Source organism: Ovis canadensis, chromosome 24 (genome assembly GCF_042477335.2).
Source record: "Ovis canadensis isolate MfBH-ARS-UI-01 breed Bighorn chromosome 24, ARS-UI_OviCan_v2, whole genome shotgun sequence".
NCBI classification, from domain to species: domain Eukaryota; kingdom Metazoa; phylum Chordata; class Mammalia; order Artiodactyla; family Bovidae; genus Ovis; species Ovis canadensis.
The window spans coordinates 29,244,526-29,261,176 of record NC_091268.1 but is presented as its reverse complement, the minus strand read 5'-3'; the positions used below and the strand labels follow the sequence as shown (position 1 = coordinate 29,261,176).

General features: G+C 49.0%; 1 protein-coding gene across 2 annotated transcripts in view; it reads left to right on the top strand.

The window, feature by feature from the left end:
* Positions 1-8,303, top strand: part of MARF1 (meiosis regulator and mRNA stability factor 1) — a 39,781-nt gene extending 31,478 nt beyond the window's left edge. For both annotated transcript variants that reach the window (XM_069570184.1, XM_069570185.1), the window contains exons 23-27: positions 855-1,067; positions 2,029-2,089; positions 2,175-2,300; positions 3,620-3,790; positions 5,713-8,303. In XM_069570184.1, the coding sequence (XP_069426285.1) occupies positions 855-1,067; positions 2,029-2,089; positions 2,175-2,300; positions 3,620-3,790; positions 5,713-5,957 (816 nt within the window). In that variant the 3' untranslated portion in view covers positions 5,958-8,303. The remainder of the gene's footprint in view (positions 1-854; positions 1,068-2,028; positions 2,090-2,174; positions 2,301-3,619; positions 3,791-5,712) is intronic.
* The last annotated feature ends 8,348 nt before the right edge of the window (positions 8,304-16,651 follow it).

Sequence of the window (16,651 nt, the reverse complement as noted above, 5' to 3'; positions counted from 1 at the left end):
CTCCTCAGCCCCCATGGCTATAAACCCACACTCTTGTGAATTTCCTGTCTGGAAAGGACACCTAGGGCTTCCCAGGTGGCGCTCGTGGTAAAGAATCAGCCTGCTAGTTCAGGAAGGGCAAGAGAGATGGGTTCAATTCCTGGGTCAGGAAGATCCCTGAGAGTAGGAAATGGCAACCCACTCTTGCCTGCAGAATTCCGTGGACAGAGGAGCCTGGTGGGCTACAGTCCAAGGGGTCACAAAAGAGTTGGACACTGAGCGCACACATCAGAACAAGTATGAACTAATATATGACCACTAGTTGTACGGCATTTCAGGACAAAAGGCTTCCCATAGCCAGCTAAGGCTGGGAAAGATCCCTTCTCAGATCTCCAGGGAGGGCGTGTTAAAGACTGAAAGTCTTACGTAAAGAGATTCAGTTCGTTTCTTGAGGACAGAAGAGTTTTGTGCTTTTGCTGTTGAAAGGACACTGAAGTCGTCGCCTGCATCCCAGTGTCCTGGGGAGATGAGTGTTGGTGGCCTCGGTCCCCACTGTCTGCTGCCGCTCTGTCCACCTGCGGGTGAGCTCTCCCTCCTCACTGCCTCCTTTCACTGAGTTTACCGGTTTCCTTGCTTTCTGACACACCATTTCTTCACACGTCTGCTGCCAGAGACCTGCAGACAGAATTAGAGTTGCTCAAGGCTGTAGTCCTCTCTTGGAGGAGATCCTTGAAGCAGGCTCCCCTTCTCCCTGGCTTATGACCGATTTTCAAGTTTGACTTGGCGTCTCTCTTCAGTCTCAGAGACCCTCTTTCCCAGAAGGCAGGACCTGTCACTCTGGAAGTTTCTCATACTGCTATTTTCTCCTGGACCAGGTTTTTACTAATGACAAGACAGAGGAGTGTGTGAAGCTCACAAGTCTGTATTTGTTTGCCAAGAACGTTCGGTCTTTGCTTCATACTTACCACTACCAGCAGCTTTTCCTTCATGAATTTTCCATGGCCTATACCAAGTATGTGGGAGAAGCACTGCAGCCCAAGACGTACGGCTTCAGTAGTGTGGAGGAGCTGCTGGGAGCCATCCCGCAGGTGGGTGTTCTCTGAGTTGCTTGAAGGGTGTCCTCTGTGGGACAGAATGAAAAGGCAGGCGTTTTGAACCAGTCCTTTCAAAACGTACATACTGTTGGCCGCCCCCCCCCCCTCCAAAAAATGCTTTTAGTGTTTCTTCTTCATTCTGCAAACCTTTGTTAAATTCATTGGAGGAAGACCAGGCATGGGGATCCCAGAGCGGAGTCCTCACAATGTACAGAAGCTGATTAACCACATGATGAAGAGAGGAGGGGCGGGCATTGTGAACAGGCGCAGGGCAGTAAGAAGTGGGGGGCCAGTGGGTGCCTCACCGCAGAGTAAGAGCTCGGTTACGGGGGCAGGGACTCTGTGGGGAGAGCAGAGGAGACTAGGGGTGCTGTCCGTGGAGGAGTGGAGAGAACCAGGAGGGGAGGAGGAGCCTGGCATTTGAAGTGGGAAAGGACGCGAGGCTGGGACAGCTGGAGAGCGAGGTGAGGGGCTTGGTGACAGAAGCATGTGAGGGGAATGCTGGGAACCATGGGCCACTGCTGCCCCTTTCTTGGCAGAGGTGGCGGCAGCATGGTTGGGTAGGGGTCTTTGTTTTAGGTTTAGTGAGCTTTAGCTTGAGAGGCATGAGGGAGCCATTCATTCTTTTTAAGGTGAACATAGTATCTGGAAAAGCTGATAAGAGCACCCGCATGAGAACCAACTTCATTTATGTACCAGAGCTGGTATTTGGGAGGTGATGTCTTTAAGAGCCATAAGGAGTAAAACCAAGTCTCATGATTTCTGAGATGACACAGCTTTTTATAAGGGGCGTGTGTCCCCATCCTCTGTTGCTTTAAAACAAAATGTCGAAAAATTTTTTGTGACATTAATTTACTTTTTAAATCCTAATATGTTTATGTTACCAGACATATAACTTTAGGGTTTATTTTTCCTCCTTTTGCACTTCATAACCAGTAGTATGTCTTGTGTGCAGGTCGTCTGGATAAAAGGACATGGTCATAAGAGAATTGTAGTATTAAAAAATGACATGAAAAGTAAGTACTCCCCACCCTTGCCCCCCTTCACAAGCCCCAGGTCTGTCACCTGCTCCCCCTCTGACGGGTGTTTTCTGTCCTCCAGGTCGCGTGAGTTCACTCAGTCTTTCCCCTGCCAGTCATGAGACCCAGCCCTCAGCTCCCGAGCGCATCCTGGAGGTGCCCGAGTCTCCCCCAGCCTCGGAACTCAGACTCGGAGTGGGTGGCGACGGTGAGAGAGGGAAAACTCTGGTGACGTCTCCAGGACGTAGCTTGGGGTGGAGTCAGAGTGGGTCAGGGGAAAGGACAACAGCAGGGTCATCTTCATTCTTTAAAGGGAAGTGTTGGTACATTTTTCAAAGGAGTCTGGTGTTTGGTTAATAACAGAAAAAACTGGCCTGTGTTTGATGGTTGACCAGTTAAGGCTCTTGAAGGCTGTTGGTAGCCCCTGTTAGGACAGTATGGCAGCCCTCTTCAGATGTTAAAAGCGATTCTGATGCTTGTTAAAATACTTCAAGACAGTTGCAGTGGGATCAACTCTGCTGCCCTCGGAAAGGGAGATGGAGCTTAGCTCTGCAGGCAAGGACAAGTGAGGCTTACAGTCAAGGAGCAGAGCCAGGGCTTTGGTGACTGGGAAACTCAAGAGAAGATGTCCGGCTTGGAGGATTCCGGCTGACCTGGGAGGGTTCTTAGACCTCAGAGGTTGGGGGTGGGGTGGGATGAGGAGCTTGATGAGATATCAGGGGTGAGGGGATTTCTCTAAACTCACTTCCCAAGGTTCTTGCCAAGAGTGGCCAGGACAAGGACACAGAAAGCTATGGTCAAGGGCTGGCGGGGAAGGGGGCTGCGGAGCCCGACCCCTGACTGCAGTTGTGTCGGGGGTCTTAATCGCAGGACTTCCCTGGGAAAGAGCTGACAGGAATGCACTAGTGTTACTGAGGCGCGTCATCGCGGCGCCCCGACTTTCTGTGGCCCTCTCTGTGTACAAGATAGGGATCTGCTCACTTGACTTCTCCGCCCATTGCCACTTTATCTTAGGGCTCTGCAAGTCGTTTTAAATAGTTAGAAGCGCTGCTGTGCTGTGTTGATCGGGTGATTGGCTCTAGCATTTTACAGTTCTACAAAGCCCCCGGATGTGCTCGTCCTCTCAGGCTGTTAGCACAGCCTCCAGCAGTCACCTCCATCCTAACCAAGAACGGAAATTCCAGAAATGGCAGCTTACCTGAGAGCATGCAGCGAGGCAGCGACAGAACTGGAGCCCGAGTCCTCCAATCCTGAACATTGGCTCCTTCCAAGGACTTGCTAGGGGCTTTTAAATTGTCCTTTGCTGTTCATAAGAACACAAATCGGGCTATCCTGGCTGCAGCATTTTCACTTACTAGAGAGAGGACTCAGACCTTTCTGTTAATGGGTTGTGTTTTAAAAAAAAACAAACCTGGTGTTGAGTACGTCCTGAACTCAGGGAGTCAGGGAGAAGGCGCACCTTGGGCATGGACCACAGCCACCTGGTCCTGAGCAGACCTCCCCCCGACCCCCGCCCGCCTCCCCCAGGGCCCCATCCTGTAGAGCAGGAGCTGCTGCGCCTGACCGACGACTCCCCGGTGGACCTTCTGTGCGCGCCCGTCCCCTCCTGCCTGCCGTCCCCGCAGCTGAGGCCGGATCCCGTCGTTCCCCAGGCTGCTGATCTCATCTGGTTTGAGGAGCACCCTCAGGAGCCTTCAGGTGGGAGACACTGCGTCCCTTGGGGAGCGGGCTCTCGTGGCTTTAGTCAGACAGCAGACATTTCCCGCCAAGACGTTAACTGTGTGATGGAAGTAGAGAGCCACTACCTTTGCAGGCACAAAAATCCGTGTGAGGATTACTCCAGACCCTTCTGTCAGCTTTCCTGCAGGCTGGGCTCACAGCCTGAGGTGCTGGCGAAGCAGCAGGCCAGGGCACGACAGTGGTGTTGAGGGCACTGCAACTGGGCTCGGGCGGGGAGCCCAGGGAGCAGCATGTGGGGGCCTCCTCGGCTGTGCTCCCCACTTCGTAAAGTGCAGCAGCTCCAGGGGCAACCCCTACCCGTCACCAGAGCCGAAGGTCTCAGAGGGTCCTGGGGCTCCAGGGGGCTGTGAGTAGGGGAGGGAAGGGGCATCTGCATTCTTGAACCCCAGCTTGTGGCGCAGGCAGGGGTGGCCTGGGCCCCAGGGTGCCCGGCCAGGAAGGGGCAGAGCCAGGACTGGAGCCCCGGCCTCTCGTCTTCGTGCCCTATCGCCAGCCCCCAAGAGGCCGGCCTGCCTGCCGTGTCAAGGAGGGCCTTTCCCCGTCACCTCCTCTGTCGTGACGGGTCCTTCCCTGCTCTGCTGACGCTGCTGTCCAGGAGACAACCCTGCTGCTGACCACAGGCCTCAGTCTTCTTACCAGTCTCTGGCTCTGTCACCCAGAGAAAGAACCTGAAAGAGGCTGTTTGTCTGGAAGATGGGTAGGGAGACGTGAACCTCCCTGGCTGCTGAGTGGACCTGGGCTGTTTCGACAGCAGGGGTGATGTCCCTACAAGCCTAGACTTGATAGGAAATTGATGGTGGCTCTTCCATGGGTGTAGCCTTGGTGTGTTTAGTGTACTGAGTTCAGCCATCCTCGTGTGATGGGGAGAGAAATAATCTTGAGTGGTGTTGACAGGTTTGTCCATCATTTTTCCCCCAAGAGTGTCAGCCTGAGAGCTGAGCCGAGGCTCTGCGTCCCTGCCGTCACTTTGGGCCTCTGTGAGCCTCCGGTGTGGGAGCACCTTGCACACGCAGTGGGAGCCCAAGGCACAGGACACATCTCTTCCACGTCGTGTGGCTCTGTCCACACAGCAGGCTAATCATTGGTACTTGTGGCTCAACCAGAGAAAGATAGTCTTTGGACGCTGCAGGAAAAGTGGGCTGCTTCTCTTCTTGGAGTTTAAAAAATACATATTTTGTTTATGTATTTGGCTGTGTCGGGTCTTAGTCACGGCACGCGGGATCTTCGCTGCATCGTGCGGGATCCTTTATTGCGGTGCCTGGACTCTAGTTGTGGTGCATGGGCCCGGGAGCTCCACGGCACGTGAGATCCCAGTTCCCCGAGCAAGGGATCAAACCTGTGTCCCTTGCAGTGCCAGGTGGATTCTCAACCACTGGACCCTCAGGGAAGTCCTTCTTCCTGGATTTCTGAGGGTATTTCTGACTCCGTGTGGTTCTCCCCTTACCTCTGCCTGCCTGTGTGCCTGCCTCCCCCACCTTAGATCCCTTTGGAGCAGGGGAATGAGCCAGGGCTCCCTGGTACCAGGGCCCTTCTGTCCTGAAAGTCTTTAGGTCACATGTGGCTTTCTGGGTCCTTCACTACCTGACAGAGAATGAATGGGCAGAGAAAGCAGAAAAAAAGGGCTTTTAAACCACGGACGGCCCGTTGATTTGTAGCCAAAAATGATGGTCTCTGAAGTTTTGTAATTCAAGGAAGAGCAGAGACGCAATTTTTAAAAACCTGACTTATGTGATACCTGGTATTGGCCGCAGAACTAACGTGTAAATTAGACCATGTGCATGACGATCAGGAATTAATTTTTTGAGAAATGAGAGGAACTGAAAACCAATACTGCTGGCAGGTGCTAGAACTGAATATGTTTTGCTTTCCTGTGTTTACAGAAATTATGATTTTAAACCAAGAAGAGAAAATTGAAATTCCAGTACCAATAAAGAACGAAAACCTGCCCCCTGACCCCAGCTCACCTGGTGTCTCAGCAGCTGTCCCAGCGCCTCCCAGCCCCTCCTCAGAAACCCCAGAGTCGCTGCTCAGCAAGGACCCCATGGAAAGCCCAGCCAAAAAGCAACCCAAAAATAGAGTAAAATTGGCAGCCAACTTTTCCTTTGCACCTATAACCAAGCTTTGAGTCTCATTTGAACATAGAATTAGGATGGGAAAACACTGTCTGATTCTGCACACAAAAGCAGGTTGAAAAAAACACAACCTTTTCTGTTTTCCCCCTAGAAGCCAGTTATTTCATTTTTAGACATATTCCGTATGTTTTGTTTCTTTTACATTGAATGCAGCTTTAAGCTGAAGTTTTTTCTTTTCTTTTTCTCCCCCACTTGTTTGGGAAAAAAAAAATATCTTGGCATTTGTTAAAGAATCCTTAATATATTTTAACAAATTTTTCTTAATTATTATGAAGTATAATGAATGGTGTTCCGTAAGAAGACAGCAGGGAGAACTCAGCTCGCAGGAAGTGGTCTTACTTCCATCAAGCCACGCCAGTGGTAAAATCTTACATGTAGCATAACGTAGTCTCTAAGCCTGTGTTTACTGATGTGTTCAGACAGTATTAATCAAATGCATGAGATGGTGATGAAGCAAAAGTCTGTTCAGTGATCCTGCGCGATCACTTACTGAAGAAGGGTGGGCAAGGCAGGAGGAGTGTATGTCCTGGTTGGATGTGAAGGCTCCTGGCTTCCATGTGACTTGTAAGCGTGCCTTGTTTTTTTATTTAACTATGTCTGTAGTTGACAAATGTGGCTTCATCTCAAATTTTTTTAAATGTTTCCACTTTGGGGTTCCATTGAGCTTTCTAGAAAGTCAAAGATGTTTTAAGCTTCCCTTTTATGTTAAGTTCCAGTTTGACATGGATTAGGTTAAGGAAAAGAAGATGGTCTTGGTGTCATGAATTTAAAGTCAGCATTTGAATTCCAACACACATTATTGTGTGTCGAAAGGCAGCGTTGGGAAGAGAGTCTGATTTTCTAGAATATGCATCAAATGCATAAATTACAAATCAGAGGTGAGGAGGGAGGTGCTTTTGACAGGAACGGTATCGATGCTCTTTCCACTAGGAAGAGGCAGAAATTCTATCTATACATAGGAAGGCCAAGGTTGATCAACTTAACCTTGTATTCGTAATTTTAAAGCTGGTTTTGATAGCTGGGAAGCTTTGTATGCGCGTGTTTGTGTCTGTTAACTCAGTGTCTTTTAATAGCGTCTGCTTTTACTGTTACTTCTCGCTGTTGGAAGCATGTTTGGGTTTGTTTGGGTTTATTTTGGTGTCTGATGTTGGCATTTATGGAAAGCCAGCCTTTGAGGGAGCACTGCCCTGTGGAGTGACCTTCGCCTTGAGGTGGCTGAGGCATCCGGAGACTGGCGGCCTCTTACGCCTCCTGGAGAAACCTGACATTTACAATGGGTTGTATTTGTTGGGCAAAAAGGCGGATTCATTCATAGAGCAGGAAAAAACCTGTGGGCATAAGGTCTTCCACTAGTTAGGTGGTTTCTTTTGGGGAAATGATTCTGTTTTGTAACTTCTAGAAAGCCAGAAAATGGGCTCTGATTTCATAGCCAGCATTTTGATAAAATGCCACAAATTAAGGGCTCTTGAGAGATTTTTTACAAGTAAGATTTTTTGTTCCCCAAATCTTTTCAATGAAGCCAACGATTCCCAGTTCTCAGCACACAGCCCCGACCAAGGTGGAGCGGCCCTGGGAAAGCCTTGTAGGCATCGTGGCACTCAGTCTTCCCGAAGGCATGTCCTCTACAGACATAGTGTGACAGTCAGTAAAATGCAGAGGTGCACTTTTTTTTAGAAAGCTTTTAAACATAATGATAAAGATGGTGTTGAGAACATCAGTGGCCTTATTCTAAGATTTCGTAAGGCTGAATTTGCACATGTGGACTTTAGTTTTGCTTGAAGGTAGAGAAAGTGGACTTTAAAAAATGCCCGAGGCACCATTACAAGTCACTTGGAAAAGCCTCAAAGAGCAGCTTCTTTGGGCACCAGATGAAGAAGAGACTGGAGTTGTGCGCTGTCGTGTGGGTGTGGTCGAACCATTCACGGAAGTCGCCAGGAGCCTGGGACGTGTGCATGACTCTTAACAGCCACCGTTTGAAGATGTGCAAAGCTCATGGTGTCTGTGATGTGCTCCGCAACGGCCAGTCCAGTTGCTATCTATTTTTTTATCTAGAGGCTTAATTGATGTGACAAAATGATGTATGAGAATTAAGACAATGAAATACTTTATTTCTGGGTGGAAAGAATATATCAGATTTATCTGTTTAAAAGAAAAAAAGAAGACAAGTTATCACCAAAACCCCCTTTCCCATCTTGCACTGTTTGTTTTGAATTGATTTTGGGGGAAGAGATGTTTTTCTCAACTGTCTACTTTGTTTGAACACTTCTTTTGTGGTTCAAGTGCTGTTTTGTGTGTTGGGACCAAACAGTTGTCAATAAACTTTAAAAGCAAGCATCACACTTGAGTTCCCCAAGTGAGTGTTCTGTTCGTTTGGGTGGGGAGGGATTGTCCCCCAAGTCTGTTGGCGTCTCATCCCTTCTGGGAATCTGCGAGGTGGGAAGTAGATGGGTCTGGCATCATGGAGCCCCTTTGAATTTGGCATCTGGCCCCAACAGGTGACTGGACTATTGGCACTTTGTGGTCAGGACCCTCCAGGGTTTCCAGCCTTGCTCCAGCTTATAATCATGTGAGGAAAATACAATAATCACAAAATACCCTCTGGTTATAAAACTTGGGAACTCTCTCCCTGGGAAAGAAATCCATTTTGCAGACAGTAGTTGTTTTGGTCACTGCCAGGCTTGCTTTTTGAATAAGCCTATTTAGAAAAGATTTCTTTCACCATTGCGAAGCCCTTTTCCTGAGACCACTGTTGCTCCCCACCCACCCTCCACCACCCCCCTGCCTCAGGATTTTGAAAAGGACACAGAAGAGACTTGAATTTCTAGGTAAATTGATTCTTGATGAAGGGCAACTTTTTAAAGTTCAACACTAACAGTCTCTTTAAAACCTTTGGCAGTCCTTTCAAAACACCTTTCACTGTAGCCAGTTTTTGCCAGAAACCTTGAGAGGCTACTGTGCCCCTTTAGTCGGGGCAAGGGAATGTGGAACGTGGAACGTCTCGATTGGTGGTTGAAACAGGGCGTCACGTTCATCTTGGTTGTATTTCCCACCTGGAGACGGCAGCTGAGCAGACACGGTCAGTGGGAGCAGACCTGTCGACCTTCCAGGGCTGACTGTGAAGTGCAGCGGACCTGTGTGTTGCCTTTTCTGTGAGGAGCCTCATCCTCTGAGACTTCGCTTCTCTGGTTTCTAGCTGCTTGGGCAGGGTCTGAGTCATCAGATCATCAGAAGCATCCCAGCCCCCACCCCCACCCCCCCACAGCAGTGACCTGCCATAGCTCCCGTCTGCACTGGGGACAGGTCACATAGTGGCTCTAGGACTCGGGAGAAGCAGGAACCCGACTCTGCCCTGTAAACCAGCAGTCAGCGGGGTCTCCATCACTGTGTTGTTTGACCTCACACCCTCCTGTGTGGCTGAACTTCGGCTCCTACAGTCGCCGGCCAGTCTCCCAGCTGCATGTGTGGGTACAGCATCAGCCTGGTCTCACTCTTGGGGGAGAGATGGAGTGGAGACGGATCCAGTGTGCTTGTTTGGATTAGCACTCACAAGGCCCGAGTGTGGCGGCTCTTTCCCAGCAGAGTTCTAGTCCTTCCCTGGAGGTAGGCAGCCCTGGGGCAAAGCTTAGGTGGAAATATGAGGAGACCTGGTTGCCTTTGGGCTTCCCTGGTGGCTCAGACAGTAAAGAATCTGCCTGCAATGCAGGAGAACTGGGTTCAATCCCTGGATTGGGAAGTTCACCCGGAGATGGAATGGCTACCCCCTCCAGTATTCTTGCCTTGAGAATCCCATGGACAGAGGCACCTGGTGGGCTACAGTCCATTAGGGTCGCAAGACTCAGACAACAGCAATCAGCACCTCACACTTTGGCTGCCTTTGGGATGCAGTCGGCAAATTACAGAACTGGTGGGAAAGCAATTTTCAGGCGTGTGGGACAAGATCAGAGATTGAGGGCCAGACCTTCCCTCAGTGAGATGAAGAGAACAATCCACAGGTCCTGGAAAGGAAGGATTTGGAAATGGGGAGTTCAGGGTCCAGAGGAGGAAAGGGGAAGAAACACCTGTAGTTGAGGCTAAGGACCCAGCTACTGGGCCCCTCATCCCATGCTGGTGAACCAGCTGGGGGCGCTGCAGAGGTCAGGGTGGCCTTTCCACCTCTGCTGAAAGTCTTCCTGACGCAGGACCTGGTGTGAGAGAACTGCCCCCCGACCCCCTGTCCCCCCTTTCTCCCTGCAGAGCTTCTTAGTCGCAGTGAGCGCAGACAGACCCATCCACAGGCTGCAGAGGCCCCGCCCTCGGTGTTGGCTGAGCCTGGTGTGTCTGGGCCAGACATGGAATCAAGAAAGACATTTCAGAAAATATATCTGTGTTCTAAAATAGAACCTGTTTCACGTCTGTACGTGGGGAGACCAATGCTGTTTTGCACACGGATTCTGGGGCCTGGGGCCTGCTTGCCCTCCCGCCCCAACTGAGGGCCCCAGATTCTGTGGGCTGTGAGCTGGAAGCCATTTGCAGACCCCAGAGGCTGGCCACATGGGCCTCCCCAGCATGGCAGCTCAGTTCAAGCCAGCAAGGAGAATTTCCAGTCCTCTAAGAGGGAGCCTTGTATGATGTAACCTAATCAAGGAAATGACTTCCCATCATCTTTGCCAAATTCCATCAGTCAGAAGCAAGTCATAGTCCCTGTCAATGAATTTACATAAAGTTTGTTTACGTTTGATGAATTCGAGTGACTGACTGACATTGAAGGTCCAGCTCCCAGTGCGGGAGGAAAGGGGTGCCCGGGCTCAACCTTCCAAGGGTCAACAAACAAGCTTTGAAGCTGCAAGCCTCCACCCCCACGCTGAGGTTACAAATGGGGAGAGTGAGGCTGGAAAGGCTGGGCCGTTGCCCCAGCCACTCCATGGCATAGCTGGGCTGGAGCCCCTGGTCTGCACACCTCCCGGGTCTCATCTTTACTGAGCCCTACTGGGTCGCAGGCACTGAGCCAGGTGTGGGGACCCTGGTGAGTAAGAGGTGGGCCCAGTCAGATTTTCCTGCCTCCTTGACAGCAGCAGGACTCTGGGCTCAAACAGGAAGACCTTTCTGGGTGGTGGTTCTCAGATCAGAGAGGGCATTAGAATCACCCGGGAAACATGTTTAAAATGTGGGTTTTGGCTAAAACTGAGACAGGTCGGGACCTGAGACCACCCCGACCCCCACCAGAGGGCTTGCAAGTGCCCCCGGAAAACTGTCTCCTTGAGCAACAGAATAAAAGGAACTGTAAGGGACTAATACTTTGGCCACCTGATGGGAAGCGTCGACTCATCAGAAAAGACCCTGATGCTGGAAAAGATTGAGAGCAGGAGGAGAAGTGGGCAACAGAGGATGGGATGGTTGGAGGGCATCACCAGCTTGATGGACATGAGTAAGTAAGCTCCCGGAAATGGTGAAGGACAGGGAAGCCTGGCATGCTGCAGTCCATGCGATTGCAGAGTCAGACATGACTTAGCGACTAAACAAGCAACAAGAAGGGACGAAACGCAGTCAAGGTAATTATGAACAATAAGGCATAGAAAGGCCACATGGGCTTCCCTGCTGGCTCAGATGGTAAAGAATCTGCCTGCAGTGTGAGAGACCTGGGTTCGATCCCTGGGTTGGGAAGGTCTCCTGGAGGGGGACCAGCTTCCCATTCCAGTATTCTTGCCTAGAGAATTCCATGGAAAAAGGAGACTGGCAGGCTACAGTCCATGGGGTCGAAAAGAGCTGGATATGACTGAGCCACTCACTCACTCACTCATCATTGGTACTTTCCAGGTGGCACTAGTGGTAAAGAACCTGCCTGTCAGTGAAGGAGACACAAGAATGTGGGTTCCATCCCTGGGTCGGGAAGATGCCCTGGAGGAGAAAATGGCAACCCACTCCAGTATTCTTGCCTGGAAAGCCCCATGGACAGAGGAGCCTGGTGGGCTACAGTCCATGGGGTCACAGAAAGTCAGACACGAATGAGCACACAGCACATCTTCAAGGCCACAAACTGTCACCTCTGAGGTGCCAGGAGCAAAAAGCACATGATTCCCACATACAGCACCACCAAAGGGGTGGGCAGACCACCTAAGACACCCCTCCAGCTCCATCCGCAGATTTGCCCCCACCTTCACTGTATTTAAGGAACCAGCCCTCCAGCTTTTGGGCACCTGTTTCTTGTTCCCCTCCCCACTGCTGCCATAGAAGTCCCCATTAACCCTTCCCTGAATTCCTCATCAATTTCTATTGATTAAATTGATTAAATTGGACCAGGTTAGTTATAAAACCACTGGCCTAGGTGCTGCAAAGCTCTCAGGGTCATGAGAGATGAAAAGACTGAAGGAGGTTAAAGAGGACAACAAAAAGCAAGTTTGTTCCTGGACCAGATCCCATAGAGTGGAGGAGAATTGCCATAGTGAGAATGACTGGGACCATCAATAAAATGGATATACTAGATAACAGTTTTGTGCCTCTGGATTTTGAGAATTGTGCTATAATAGGAAAGAGCACCCTTATTTTTTAATACAGGCTGAAGAATTTGAGGGTGAAGCAACATCATGTCTGCAACTAAAGTCATTCTTGGAAATAAAGTGATGAGGATGTAGCAAAATGCTAGCAACTAGTGACTGCATCATACGGTGTACAGGGGTTCTTTGCACTGTTTTAAAGACAGCTTCTGTAATTATTTCAAAACAGAGGGCTTCTCTGGTGGCCCAAGGGCTTCCCTGGTGGTCCAGTCAGTAAATAATCCTCCTGCAATGCAGGAGACCCGGGTCTGATCCCTGGGTTGGGAAGATCCTCTGGAGAAAGCAAGGGCAGCCTACTCCAGTATTCTTGCCTCGGAAATCCCATGCACAGAGGAGCCTGGTGGGCTACAGCCCACCATAGGGTCACAAGAGTCAGATACAACTTAGTGACTTAATCACCACTTGGTGGCTCAGTGGTTAGGACTCCAGGTTTTCACTGCTGGGTCCTGCGTTCAATCCCTGGTTGGGGAACTGAGATCCCACAAGCTGCAAGTTCAGTTCCGTTCAGTTGCTCAGTTGTGTCCGACTCTTTGCGACCCCATGGACTGCAGCACGCCAGGCCTCCCTGTCCATCACTAACTCCTGGAGTTCACTCAAACCCATGTCCACTGAGTCAGTGATGCCATCCAAACATCTCATCCTTCTGCTTTCTCCTCCTGCCTTCAACCTTTCCCAGCATCAGGGGCTTTTTCAATGAGTCAGTTCTTTGCATCAGGTGGCCAAAGTATAGGAGCTTCAGCCTCAGCATTAGTCCTTCCAGTGAATATTCAGGACTGATTTCCTTTAGGAGGGACTGGTTGGAACTCCTTGCAGTCCAAGGGACTCTCAAGAGCCTTCTCCAACACCACAGTTGAAAAGCATCAATTCTTTGGCGCTCAGCTTTCTTTATAGTCCAACTCTCACATCCATATATGACTACTGGAAAAACCATAGCTTTGACTAGACAGACCTTTGTTGGCTACAAGATACAGCCACAAAAGAAGATTTCAAAATAAAAAAATTCATCCTAACATGGCTAAACAGGCTCTGGAGCCTTTCTGGGGGCTGAGGTCTCCAAGTGGGGCAGTTAACTCAGAGCTGACTGGCCCAGGGCCATGCTGTGCTTGGAGCCTGAAGCCACAGAAATGCTTTCTTAGAGGTTTCTTCCCTCCAAATCCATAGACTGTGGTATCCATGGGTAGAGAGTTGAACAAACAAACAGCTTGTGGGTAAATCAAGTCAAGAGCCAGGTAGGGGCACTGAGTCGGAGCAAGGGCTCTGAGTTCTGTCCAGGCTTCGGTGAGCTCTCTAATGACCTTAACAAATCTCTACCCTACTCTGAAAGCCTGTTTTTTATTTTTTATTTTTTTGGTGGGGGTTGGGGGCAGGTGGGTGGTGGTGCTTGTTGTGTGGTGTGTGGGATACAGGATCTTAGTTCTCCAACCAGGGATCAAGCCTGCACCCCATGCAGTGGAAGCTCAGAGTCTTAACCACTGGACTGCCAGGGAAGTCTTGTTTCTTATTCTCTAAAATGCTGCAGATGTGTGTTTTTAACTTCCCAGCATCTCTTCTCTCCTGGTACAACTGGGATGACATCACCACCCCCTCTCCAGATCAGCCTTTGGACCCCAGCTCGGCTGAGAGTGATCGGCAGCCCCTGCTCCAGCAAGTGATTCAGGACTGGGCATGTGACCCAGACTCCAGGCTGGCATTCTTGTTGAAATCGCTGGATTTTTCCTCCAGGAGGCTCGGGGAATGGAAGCTGGGAGCTTTATAGCTAGACAAAGCCAGCATGGAGAGGTAGCAAAACATGGAAAACAGGTCCAGGTGATATCCTTTGAATCCCTGGACCTGCTGGTACCTTAGATTTGGGGACATCTCAGGATGTCCCAGGAGCCAGGAAGCACCCTTATGTTTTGCAAGCTTGGCTTCAGTTTTGGTCTTCCACAACCAAAAAGAACTGTTAAAAACAAGACAACAGGGACTTCCCTGGTGGTGCAGTGGACAGGAATCCGCCTGCCAACGCAGGGGACTCCGGTTCAAGCCCTGACCCAGGAAGATCCCACATGCCTTGGAGCAACTAAGCCTGCGGGCCTCAACAACTGAGCCCACACTCTAAAGGCCCTGAGCCACAACTACTGAAGCTCATGCGCCTAGAACCGGTGCTCTGCAACAAGAGAAGCCCAAGCACCACAACTCGAGAGTAGACCCCCCTCACTGCAACTAAAGAAAGCATGCATACAGCAGCGAAGACCCAGTGTAGCCAAAATACAAATTAAAAACAAAAAACAAAACAGGCCCTAAATGGAATACTTATGCCAAGCCCAATGTCACCAAAACAAGTCTTGAAATAAAAAACTGGTTGATCAGGAATTGTCACCTTGATGCCAAGCAGGGCCCTGTGGGGCTCCTGGGCACAAAGGCCTGTGTCCCCCATTTCTTTTTTTTAAATTTAAATTTATTTATTTTAATTGGAGGCTAATTACTTTACAATATTGTATTGGTTTTGCCATACATCAACATGAATCCGCTATGGGTGTACACGTGTTCCCCATCCTGAACCCACCTCCCTCCCCGTACCATCCCTCTGGGTCATCCCAGTGCACCAGCCCCAAGCATCCTGTATCCTGCATCAAACCTGGACTGGCGATTCGTTTCTTATATGATATTATACATGTTTCAATGCCATTCTCCCAAATCATCCCACCCTCTCCCTCTCCCACAGAGTCCAAAAGACTGTTTTATACATCTATGTCTCTTTTGCTGTCTCGCATACAGGGTTATCATTACCATCTTTCTAAATTCCATATATATGCGTTAGTATACTGTATTGGTGTTTTTCTTTCTGGCTTACTTCAGTCTGTATAATAGGCTCCAGTTTCATCCCTGAACTGAATCAAATGTATTCTTTTTAATGGCTGAGTAATACTCCATTGTGTATATGTACCACAGCTTTCTTATCCATTCATCTGCTGATGGACATCTAGGTTGCTTCCATGTCCTGGCTATTATAAACAGTGCTGTGATGAACACTGGGGTACACGTGTCTCTTTCAATTCTGGTTTCCTTAGTGTGTATGCCCAGGAGTGGGATTGCTGGGTCATAAGGCAGTTCTATTTCCAGGTTTTTAAGGAATCTCCACACTGTTCTCCATAGTGGCTGTACTAGTTTGCATTCCCACCAACAGTGTAGGAGGGTTCCCTTTTCTCCACACCCTCTCCAGCATTTATTTCTTGTAGACTTTTGGATAGCAGCCATTCTGACTGGTGTGAAATGGTACCTCATTGTGGTTTTGACTTGCATTTCTCTGATAATGAGTGATGTTGAGTATCTTTTCATGTGTTTGTTAGCCGTCTAAATGTCTGTTTAGTTCTTTGGCCCATTTTTTGATTGGGTCATTTATTTTTCTGGAATTGAGCTGCAGGAGTTGCTTATATATTTTTGAGATTAGTTCTTTGTTGGTTGCTTCATTTGCTATTATTTTCTCCCATTCTGAAGGCTGTCTTTTCACCTTGCTTATAGTTTCCTTTGTTGTGCAGAAGCTTTTAATTTTAATTAGGTCCCGTTTGTTTATTTTTGCTTTTATTTCCAGTTTTCTGGGAGGTGGGTCATAGAGGATCCTGCTGTAATTTATGTCAGAGAGTGTTTTGCCTATGTTCTCCTCTAAGAGTTTTATAATTTCTGGTCTTACGTTTAGATCTTTAATCCATTTTGAGTTTATTTTTGTGTATGGTGTTAGAAAGTTGACCAGTTCTCCCAGCACCACTTGTTAAAGAGATTGTCTTTTCTCCATTGTATATTCTTGCCTCCTTTGTCAAAGATAAGGTGTCCATAGGTGCATGGATTATCTCTGGGCTTTCTGTTTTGTTCCATTGATCTATATTTCTGTCTTTGTGCCAGTACCATACTGTCTTGATGACTGTGGCTTTGTAGTAGATCCTGAAGTCAGGCAGGTTGATTCCTCCAGTTCCATTCTTCTTTCTCAAGATTGCTTTGGCTATTTGAGGTTTTTTGTATTTCTATACAAGTTGTGAAGTTATTTGTTCTAGTATTGTGAAAAATACCGTTGGTAGCTTGATAGGGATTGCATTGAATCTATAGATTGCTTTGGGTAGTATACTCATTTTCACTATATTGATTCTTCCGATCCATGAACTTGGTATATTTCTCCATCTATT